At 44.5% G+C, this 11928-nt stretch overlaps 1 protein-coding gene across 1 annotated transcript; it reads right to left on the bottom strand.

The window, feature by feature from the left end:
- Window position 1: 1 nt before the first annotated feature.
- Window positions 2-11928, bottom strand: rgn (regucalcin). The gene is made up of 8 exons (XM_085246521.1): window positions 11850-11928; window positions 7892-8081; window positions 7632-7814; window positions 7462-7556; window positions 6241-6355; window positions 6034-6165; window positions 5764-5918; window positions 2-243 (listed from the first exon to the last, which is right to left on the bottom strand). The coding sequence occupies exons 2-8, from the start codon at window positions 8052-8054 to the stop codon at window positions 193-195; spliced, it is 894 nt and encodes a 297-aa protein (XP_085102647.1). The 5' UTR covers window positions 8055-8081; window positions 11850-11928; the 3' UTR covers window positions 2-192.

Here is an 11928-nt window from a genome sequence, read left to right as displayed (position 1 = left end):
ATCCCTCTGTCACTCAGGTTTTATTTCCAACACAAAGCATCATTAATCTGTGTTATTGATGATTGTTAATCATGTATCAGTACACTGATTGATTGACAAGTAATCAGTAAACATGTTGATTAGTTCATCATGTTGATCTGTGCTGTGATTGGCTGTTAGAGGTCACTGATGGATCAGGTCTTCTCCTGAAGTTCATCCGGAGAAAGCGTATGAAGGTCGACCTTTGACCCCGAGTCCTGTGACCTGTGCATGCGCGCGCGCACACACACACACACACACACACACACACACACACACACGAGTCAGGGCAGTAGTGATGGGAATTCCGGCTCTTTTTGGAGAACCGGCTCTTTCGGCTCGGCTCACTAAAAACAGCCGGCTCTCTCGGCTCCCAACCAGCTCTTCAGGTTGTTTTGTTGCTTTAATTAGTGTGTGAATGTGTGTGTGAATGGGTGAATGACTGAATGTAGTGTGAAGAGTGTGAAGCGCTTTGGGGTCCTTAGGGACTAGAAAAGCGCTATACAAATGCAGGCCATTTACCATTTTAATTAATTTATTATCAACAACAATATAAAATTATGCACAAAAGAAATTACTAATGTAAAAAAAAAAGTGGATTTATTTATATGTTTACATATAAATATATGCGGTGGCCCCTAGAGACATAACCCCTAACCCTAACCACTAACCCTCTGCAAAGCCAGAACATCTTACTATTCGTCACTGATTGAAGAAAATAAGAACCCCAGGTTTCTCTTCAGCTCTGTAGCCAGGCTGACAAACAGTCAGAGCACTGTTGAGCCAACTATTAGTATACGTAGCATGCATTTTCACTGCTATGCAGATGACACCCAGCTCTATCTGTCCATGAAGCCAGATAACACACACCAATGAGTTAAACCGCAGGAATGGCTCTTGGCTCTTTCAAAGGAAGAGTACCCAGCCACTGGTACAGATATGTGGACGACACCTGGGTCAAAATCAAGACACAAGAAGTGGAATCCTTCACTGCGCACACCCCTGGTAGAACCTGGGACCATTTCGTGGCCTTTGCGTTTTTTAATTCCACGCCATTTCCACTGTGTTTAATGGAGTATAGCCAAATTTTCTAACATGTATTTTTTTCCCATTTTATTTTGAAATTTCAGTCGGAGTTTTTTAAATGAGCTTAAATGGCTGAATAAAAGGCATACATCCACTATCGAACCTCGTGGCCGATTTGTGCCCCATTGAAACCCTTTATAAACGCTATTTTTCACGCCAGAAAAATTAAGGTCAAATCGATCGCCAGGTTTCCAGCTTAGGTTTTGTTTTGGACTACAGGCCTTACAGTTGTAATTTTTTTATTTGTCCACCGGGTGGCGCCCTTGCTCCACATGTGACGCCTGCTGGAACATACACATGTTCTCCAGCGGCCTGCTCGAGACAGATACCCGGAAAAGGCACACTAATTTCCCGCGTACCACAGCAGCCTGCCCCGCTGCTCGTTCCGGACCATTTTCTACCCTTAGGTTCGTTTGATTTTTTTTTTTTTTTTTTAATCAACAGGAAATGACGTATTTGTTTTCACGTGGTAGCGGAAGTGTGTGCTGCAGACACGGGAACCGAACCATATGCTCCGGCGCTGCGCGAAACACACCCGCGGCAGAGGCACTCCTCCCCGGGGGAGCAGGAGCAGCAGCGCCGCCTGGGGACACTTTTGGCTTCTGGAAAAAAAATTAAAACCGGATCGAAATTAATGTTCGTGCCAATCTTTTGTCCATCTAAAGGCCTAATTATAATAACAATAAAATATTACTTCAAATGTTTTTTTTGGAAAATATTTTATGTTTTATGTTTTATGTTTTTGGGGCAAAAAAAGCAGTGCGCTCATGTGACGAAACCGGGATATAAAGGGTTAAAATCCGCGAAATGTAATTAAAACTTGACATGAATATTTCAGGGAGAAGTAGTTTTAAAAGACTGACCAATTTAAAGTGAAAAAAAAAATTAATATTTAATATTTTTATTGCACTTTTTGGGCGTGGTCGATAGTGTGCATTTTATGAAATGCGCTCCTGGAAAAAAAATAAAAGGCGATCGAAATGACTCTTGGTGCCAATCTTTAGTCCATCTAAAGGCCTAATTATAATAACAATTGAATATTACCTCAAATGTTTTTTTTGGAAAATATTCAAGTTTTTTGTTTTTTGGGGCTAAAAAAACAGGGCGCTCATGTAATAAAACTGGGATTTAAAGGGTTAAAACAATGAAAATATAATTAAAACTTGACATGGATATTTTAAGCAGAAGTAGTTTTAAAAGATTGACTAATTTAAAGTAGAAAAAAATATTGATATATAACATTTTTAGAGCACTTTTGGGGCGGGACCATTTTTTGGTCCCGAGGTTCACGAAGGGATGGGATTTTGAGGTTCTACCAGGGTTAACGCTGTGGATAAGAACATCAAGTTCACCAGGGAAGACACAAAGGACGACTGTTTGCCTTTCCTGGACTGCGCTGTGCACATTGAAGAGAACGGCAAACTCAACATCGAAGTTTACCGGAAGCCCACACACACGGACCAGTACCTCCTCTTTGACTCCCATCACCCTTTGGAACACAAACTTGGAGTAATCAGGACCCTACACCACCGGGCAGAATATGTTCCCTCTAAGCCTGAAGGGAAAAAGAAGGAACACACACATGTAAAGGAAGCATTCAAAACGTGCGGCTATCCTAAATGGGCGTTCTTAAAGTCAGCAAAGAGGCACAGAAAAGAAGATCAGACACCAGCGAGGGAGGACAGACGCAACAACATTGTCATCCCCTATGTAGCCGGCGTATCAGAGAAACTCAGGAGAGTTTTCTCCAAGCATGACATCCCAGTGTATTTCAGACCCAGCAACACGCTCAGACAGAAACTGGTTCACCCGAAAGACAAAACGCCAAAACACAAACTTAACAATGTGGTGTTTGCTGTACAGTGCAGCGAGGAATGCTCAGACCTCTACATTGGAGAGACCAAACAGCCACTTCACAAGCGCATGGCACAACACAGAAGAGCCACCTCCACAGCACAAGACTCAGAAGTCCATCTGCATCTTAAGGATAAAGGTCACTCTTTCGAGGATGCCAATGTTCACACTTTGGACAGAGAGGACAGATGGTTTGAAAGAGGAGTGAAAGAAGCCATCTATGTCCACTGTGAGCGACCATCTTTGAACAGAGGCGGGGTTTACGACACCAACTCTCTGCCATCTATAATCCAGTTTTGAGATCCCTTCCCAGACGCCTTAACGCCCACTCACATCCTGGGCCATCTGACCTCAGGAATTCGCATGATAAGGTGGGGCCAGGTTTCACAATGAACACACCCGAAACTCTGGCTGATTGGGACCCACGCCCAGTTTCCCACCTTGGCTCAGGCGATTAGAGGATCATCAGGGGGTCCTTTTGTCCCTCTGTGGGGGGTCACTCCCACTAGGTTTATATCTGGGACTCTCCACCATTTGACCTTAGAACTGAAGAAGCTTCTCGGATGAGAGGTGAAACGTCTTCAAGCAACTTAAAGAAGTCCAGACGCTTTTCTTTGCAAGCTCCTTTGACTACGATGACCTGGATGACTGAGAACCTTCACAGACATTTCTCCCCTTCTCTTCTCCCTGTATACTAACTGCTGCACCTCCACCCACCAGTCTGTCAAGATAATCAAGTTTGCAGATGACACCACCGTTATTGGACTCATCTCGGACGGGGATGAGTCTGCCTACAGGAGGGAGGTTGAGCGTCTGGTGTCCTGGTGCAGCCACAACAACCTGGTGCTGAATGCCCAGAAGACAGTGGAGATTATTGTGGACTTCAGGAAGCACACAGCTCCACTCCCCCCCATCATCCTGACTGACACCCCCATCACCTCTGTGGACTCATTCCGCTTCCTGGGTACCACCATCACCCAGGACCTGAAGTGGGAGCCCACCATCACCTCCGTCATTAAGAAAGCCCAGCAGAGGATGTACTTCCTGAGGCAGCTGAAGAAATTCAACCTGCCAACACGGACGATGATGCAATTCTACACTGCAATCATCGAGTCCATCCTCACCTCCTCCATCACCGTGTGGTACGCTGGAGCCACTATCAGGGACAAACAGAGACTGCAGCGTGTTGTGCGCTCTGCTGAGAAGGTGATTGGCTGCAGACTCCTATCTCTGCAGGACCTGTACACCTCCAGGACACTGGGGCGTGCAGCTCGGATCTCAGCTGACCCTTCTCACCCTGGACACAGTCTGTTTGACCTGCTCCCCTCAGGCAGGAGGCTCCGGTCCATTCGCACCAGAACCTCTCGCCATAAGAACAGTTTCTTCCCCTCTGCTGTTGAACACATGAACAATAACCGTATAACTGTTCCCACCACTAACACATGACCCTACGCTGTGTTCACTGCATCATTCCATGTTTGGCACTGATCACCACCTGCACTCATGTATATATCATGTATATATCTATCTACTTAGCACTTTTAATTCTTATTCTCATTTTTATTTTCATGTCTATTTAAGCTTAATTTATAACAGTATGTTTGCACTGAAGCACCGCAGCAATTTCCTAATGTTGTAAACCCGCTCAACATTTGGCAATAAAACCCTTTCTGATTCTGATTTTTGACCAGGACAAGTCCTTCAATGCACCTATTAAACAAATATGTAAGACTGAGTTCTTCCATTTGTGCAACATCTCTAAAGTTAGAAATATCCTGTCTCAGAGTGACGCTGAAAAACTAGTTCATGCATTTATTACTTCCAGGCTGGACGACTGTAATTCATTATTATCAGGAAGTCCTAAAAACTCCCTGAAAAGCCTTGAGTTAATCCAAAATGCTGCAGCAAGAGTCCTGACAGGGACTAGAAAGAGAGAGCAGATTTCTCCTGTTTTGGCTTCCCTTCATTGGCTTCCTGTTAAATCCAGAATTGAATTCAAAAATCCTGCTCCTCACATACAAGGTCTTAAATAATCAGGCCCCATCTTATCTTAATGACCTTGTAGTACCATATCACCCTATTAGAGCACTTCGCTCTCGCTCTGCAGGCCTACTTGTTGTTCCTAGAGTATTTAAAAGTAGAATGGGAGGCAGAGCCTTCAGTTTTCAGGCCCCTCTTCTGTGGAACCAGCTTCCAGTTTGGATTCAGGAGACAGACACTATCTCTACTTTCAAGATTAGGCTTCAAACTTTCCTTTTTGCTAAAGCATATAGTTAGGGCTGGACCAGGTGACCCTGAATCCTCCCTTAGTTATGCTGCAATAGACGTAGGCTGCCGGGGGATTCCCATGATGCATTGAGTTTTTCCTTTCCCTATGTATTAACAGACCTCTCTGCATTGAATCGTACTTGTTATTAATCTCTGTCTCTCTTCCACAGCATGTCTTTATCCTGTCTTCCTTCTCTCACCCCAACCAGTCGCAGCAGATGGCCCCGCCCCTCCCTGAGCCTGGTTCTGCTGGAGGTTTCTTCCTGTTAAAAGGGAGTTTTTCCTTCCCACTGTCGCCAAAGTGCTTGCTTGTAGGGGGTTGTCTGATTGTTGGGATATCTCTGTATTATTGCAGGGTCTTTACCTTACAATATTACACATGACCCAAGAAGTCTGAGCTCCAGTTTGGGTCAGTGACATAAAAGTTGAGTACGTCCATCTACTGTAAACAGTCTGAGAGCTCTTTGTGTTTCATCATCTTCTCACAGTCAAGTGTCAAAAGTTTATTAAAAGGGAACACATGAGCTGCCAACTCACCCTGAAGGTGCTTCCAGCCAGGGGCTGCTGTTTGCTCTCAGACTGGTTGAGGCCAAGACTGGCCGAGGTCACGTAGAGCTCAGAGTAGTCTGGACCTCCGAAACAACACGAGGTGGTCTTCGTCACCGGCAGAGAGATCGTCTTCAGCCGCACACCTGTGAGTGTATGACAGGTACATCATCATCATCACCACCACTTTAAAATGACCGCACTTACAGAAACACCCAGAATCGGCAGAAACCAGAACTAATCATCAGAACCAGAACTAACCAGTAGCAGGGTCGATGTTGATGACCCGCCCTCCGTCGTAACAGGCCACCCACAGACGACCTTCAGCATCAAGAGTCATCCCATCGGGAATCCCTTCCCCCTCCTGAATGTGGCATACCACACGGCGATTACCTAGGAAACACGGCTATAAATACAGATGTACTACACCATAAGCACACACAATGTGCAGCATAAGTACACAGGTACCAATGTGTCCAGTGCTGGGGTCGTGGTCAAAGGCGTCGACAGTCAGAGCCAAACTGTCGATGTAGAAAAACGTCTTCTGATCCTCAGACCAGTCCATCCCATTAGAGATGTCCACCTGAGAGGCAGACAGGTGAGCCAGACAGGTACGGGTGAGGCAGACAGGTGAGACAGACGGGTGAGACAGACAGGTACAGTGAGACTGTACATTTATTTTACATGGTCAGGTATCAACGGCTCATTGACTGTCTTGTTTAATGAGCTGCCAACCTGGCTGATGTCATTAATACAGCCTAGGGCTGTGCGATATGACCAAAATCTCATATCCCGATATAAGACATTTATCGTCCTGACAACGATATAAATCACAAAAATGTAATATTTTCTGTAAATTCTGTGAATCTCGGGCAGCTCGACTTGTGTGAAGTTTTTCCAGCTGGGCGTCCTTTACCTGGATTCGAGTGCTTTTACTGATGCATGAAACTATACATTTTTAGACATTAGTTGTAACGGCGGTGTGAATGCGAGTGTGAATGGTTGTCTGTCCCTGTGTGTTGGCCCTGCGACAGACTGGCGACCTGTCCAGGGTGTACCCCGCCTTTCGCCCTATGACAGCTGGGATAGGCTCCAGCGCCCCCCGCGACCCTGAAAAGGATAAGCGGAAGCGAATGGATGGATGGATGGATGGATGGATAGTTGTAACGGCCACCATTTTCTTTCAAAGTTTGAGTCTAAGGTTTATTTTTTAGCACCTGACGGCTCTTTTTTTTTCTTCTCATCCGTAAACTCTCTGCATCTTTCACGTGATTCAGTTTATTTTGAAAAGTCTCAACAGGATCTTGAGCTTTATTGTGAAAGGTTTACGTGGAAAACAAACAAGCGGACAGCGGAGCCACGCGATGGTTTTACCGTCGTTGTTGCTAACGACAACACGTAAAAACAGGCGCTTGTCCGTCCGTAGTGTGGTTATATTAAATATAAGAGAAAGAGAGAACTTTAAGAAATTAATAATAACTACAGTGACCATCAAAACCATGAATAAATATTGCCGTAAACAGTTTATTTTATGACACCACGAAACAAACAATAGCGTAATATGAAATGATAGATGTCTTTATATCGTCATCCGATATATATCGTTATATCGAACAGCCCTAATACAGCCACTTGATTAAGAACACCAACAGGATTATCTTAGTCAGTATCACAGGCAGGTTAAGTTACCTGGCTCAGGTGTTTGGTCACAGTGAGGTCAGGGGCTACAGAGAACAGAGCTCCTTGTTTCCTTTCCCCGGACGGGTAATCTTTTAACATCGTACCTAAAACACATCCCACTGTTACCATAGCAACAGAGAGACAGGCAGGTAAGACAGTAACCAGGTGTGCAGACTGACCCGTTAGCAGTCGTCCACTCGGATCAGCCTTCCCATCATTCAGGCGGTTGTTCGGTTTGTCTTCATCGACCTCCACCAGTGATGTCACCTTGTGCGTCTGCCAATCAACAGCCACAATGTTGCGACCCACACCTGCAACGTACCCGCCCGACCTGCGAGGAACCGCGAAGCCCACTGTGTCAGCTGAGGGGAGAAGGACAGGTGAGACATGGTCAACATTCAGGTAAGCGTCAGACAGGTGAAAATGCTGATTGGCCCACCTGTCTCCACAGACTGGATGCGATTGGTCGCAGGACTCCATCGGTGGATTTTCTGCCCTATGATGTCAACAAACAGCAGGGTCTGCTCTGACTCCTCCCACACCGGCCCTTCACCAATCAGAGCGGTTGATTTCACTATGGGGTGCACCTTCACTGACGACATCTTTGGGGCCAATCACAGAGCAGGACACTGTAGCCATGGAAACAGCAGGTCAGTTGTTTTAAATCAAATTATGTACTGAACTCACCTGTACTACATGTACCTGTACTGTGTTAGTGAATCACCAATCAGCTGCTAGGAGAATCAACTAATCGCCTTATGAATGAGCAGCTGAGCAGGTGTCTTGTTGATTGGTGAAACAGGTCTGATGGGACATTCCCTGTACTGCTCAGAGGAACGTGGGCGAAGTATAACGGTCACCTGGACAACAGCGTGACGCTGACACGACCTTCGTGACCTCCACTCATAACAACAGGAAGTTCTCCTGACGGCGAGTCGGGCTAGACCCTGATCCCAGAATAAAAACTTTCTGATGTCATTAACACACCTGGTGATGTCATAAACATGAGGGCAACAGGCGAAACACAAACATTGACCTTATGAGTTGTACAGTCCAGATTGACACTGTGGAAATGGAAATGTGCCCACAGGACAGCCGTTACCCCGACAATGACCCCGACCATGAGCTCTGTGCTGGGAGGTACTGCGGTCTTACATAAAGTAGTACTACTCATGTTCAGAAAGGAGTACTGCATCACGCAGTCTTATGTAACATGCAGCCTACATGACATGCAGTTTTTTTTATATTGATCTGTTGATTGATTATTAACTAACTGGTGAGTTAAACATTAAACTGAGTGAGTCAGCTTTCTTTCATCTCTCAGACACTTTAAAGAGCTGCTGGTTCCCTGGTCACTCCACTTTATTGGTATTTATATTAAGAGAAAAAAAAAGTGCAATACTGTATTAAATGCAAAAATTTATTGTACTGTTCAGTCTGTACTGCTGCTCATTCCTGCCACTGTGCAATATCCCATTTGCCCCCCCCCTCACATTCCTATATAAGATTTTCTTTATTCAATCACTAGTGTACATATATTTATATATACATATATATATTTAGTCTGTTAACTGTTAATCTTTTTTCTTTTACTATATTTTATTAACATTTTGCTCTTTACTATTTTTTCCACTGTACCATTCTGCTGAGTGACTGTCTTCTGCTCATCAAATACATTTCATTGCAATGTTGACCCTGTGCTAACTTGCATATGACAAATAAAACTGAAAACTGCTGTCTTTATTACCCCACAACAAATCAGCAGGAGTCTGATGAGCCTGATAGCATTCTGGTCGTCACTTTGATGTCCCATAAAACCTCACAGGTTCAGGCATAACAACAGACGCTCACAGAGACAGGTGAAGGTGCAGGAGGACAGCAGGGACATGCCCCAAACTAGGACAGCCCACTGTGACCTCAACACTTTTCATCTGTTCTGTGGTGTCCCAGCAGGAGTGTGCCGTGACGGCTGCGCCTCCACACATGAGGGGAACCTCCTCAAGTTTCATGGCTCCGTGTCCTCCTCATCATGCTCCAGGTGCACAGACTGCTCTGGATCCGATCATTAAACATCTGCCACGGCAGTGACACGTGCGTGAGGATCGCACAGTTCAGCGGAGGGAGGACACAGTCTTTAACTTCGACCATCCAGCAACCACGCGCGTGCGCACATGCAGAATAAAAAAAGTTTAAAGACTGCAGAGTCCTGCAGGACCAACACGCTGCTTCCGCCTTCTGTGTCTTTGTACGTGTCGGCCTCACCTGTCTCATCAACTACAGGTGAACTACGTGAATTTGACGTCGCTCGTCCCCGCACCAGGGGTGGATCTAGAAGGGTGGCATGGGGTGGCAAGTGCCACCCTAAAATGATCCCCTGCCACCCCAGTTTTGGATATGACAGTGTTGTTTACTAAAATAAGATAGCATTAACAGTTTGAGCGTAGTTACAGTCAACAGTGACTATAAATGCTAAAACTGAATATAAACCCCCCTCACCAGTAACAAATGGTTCAGCCCATAGCAGGACCGGCTTTTTTCTTGTTTTCAGTAGCAAGCGATGCTTATGATTGTGCCAGAGCACATTCTGAACAACACCATGGGAATTTCGCTTTTTACACAGGTGGGTGGATGTTACACTGTGGAAATGGAAGGTGAGTGTTGTTAACCCTCTGTGGTCCACGGACACGCTGCACCTCCAAATCACATGACTGATGTAAGCTGACACAGCAACAAGCTGCAGCCGCTGAGTCTCTGTTTCAGCCACATTGAAAATTCGGACTTCAAAGTTTTTACATTTTAATTACAGGCCAGTAAATCCAGAGTTATGATAATATATATAAGCCACGCTTTTTTCTAAATACTGTCGTCACGTTTTTGTGTGTGTGTGTTTTAAGCGTTTTGTAAGGACAGCACGAAAACAGTAAAGAAAGGAAGAAAAGCCACCTCTCTCCTATCGGTGGAAAAAGTACCATGTCGGCCAATTTAAAAAAAGTCAACATGTGTGATTTGGTGTTTTAGGAAGAGGGAAAAGTTTTAGGAGTGACGGTAACGGCAGCGAGACAGAGCGAGAGAGAGAGTTTTTAGATGTGGCAGATCTGTGACGTTTAGTGTGGAGTGTTTAGTTAGTGTGTTGTGTAGTCGTTGTTTTGTTTTGTGTGTCAGTGAGGGCACTAATGAATGTCACAAAGGCACATTTGCAATGTAAACACTGTCACTAAGTAGAAAACCAGCGGAGTGATACACCTGCTGTTGTCAGGCCTGCAGGTTTCTCCCTGTGCTGTTCTCCTGTTTTTACTGACACACATCATTTGTGGGGCATCTTATTGCAACACCTGATTGTTCTCTCATTTTAGTTTTAGTAAGATTTTTAAATGGTTATACAAAATGAAAAAAAAAACGGCAGGTGTATTGGCTGCATTTTTAGATAAATAGTTGTTTATGTTTACAAAATGTACAATTTATATTTGCATTTCAAGTTATAAAAATTTACTCAACATGTCTGTGGGTTTTTTTACAGTAAAAAAAATACTACTAGGATCTTAAGTTCTTTGTGTGATTTCAGATCAGTAACACTAATGCAGCATGTCAGTGAAAAAAACAACTAAATTCAGTTGAGCTGAAAAGATACCAAACAAGGCAAGGGGAAAAAAATACAAACGTAAACTCAAAAGGAGTCACACATCGCCGGTTGTATTTCAGACCTCAGTGGGTTCATCCAACAAATCATGAAAAATGAGGTTTACATGTTTGTTCATGACGGTGCAGATTTCTGACATTTTGTGTAATTTAAGCTGTAACAATGTGACTGTTTTCTAACAAAAAACAGTGAAACTCAAGTTAGACCTGTGTTTGTAAATAGACCGCCTCATGTTGTGTAGCTTTCAGGATTTTATACTTATTGGGCTACATACTTATTTATTATACAGGCTATACAGTACATATAATCAAAACTAACCATATGTAACCACCTGCATATGTGTTTGAAAAAAAAAAAAGGCTTTGATTTTGCCACCCCATTTGATTTCTTTGCCACCCTCATGCCACCCTAAGAAAATTTCTCTAGATCCGCCCCTGCCCCGCACGGCTCGTGCACGTCTTCATTGAGGTGAACGACCGTGTTACAGTGAGGAGCTGAGCCCTGGCAAGCCAAAATTCAGATTCTCACGGAGTCCCGTGAAGTTTGGAGCAAACACTAATGCCGAATTAAAAGCAGATTCGCTTTCATCCGGAAACACCAAACTTTTACCTCGCTAGCCTCCGGAAAAGCATGCGACACTAAAAATCAGCACATTTTTAGACGGAGTTTGGTTCGGTGTAAAGAAGTTAAGTTTGTAGCTTTCTGGAGCGCTACTATGTACTCAGTACACATAAACACAACTGAACCGGCACCCACTTACCTGCTGCAGTACCAGACGCAGTACTCTGAAGTGCTCTCTGTGTGTGCACACTGACCCAGTCTCGCAGCTCCGCCCCTCC

Source organism: Mchenga conophoros, linkage group LG15 (assembly GCF_057382185.1).
Source record: "Mchenga conophoros isolate Kocher_MC1m ecotype Shallow Benthic linkage group LG15, M_conophoros_male_GT1.1, whole genome shotgun sequence".
NCBI lineage: Eukaryota > Metazoa > Chordata > Actinopteri > Cichliformes > Cichlidae > Mchenga > Mchenga conophoros.
The sequence above is the reverse complement of the archived record's forward strand: the minus strand, read 5'-3'. Positions and strand labels throughout refer to the sequence as shown.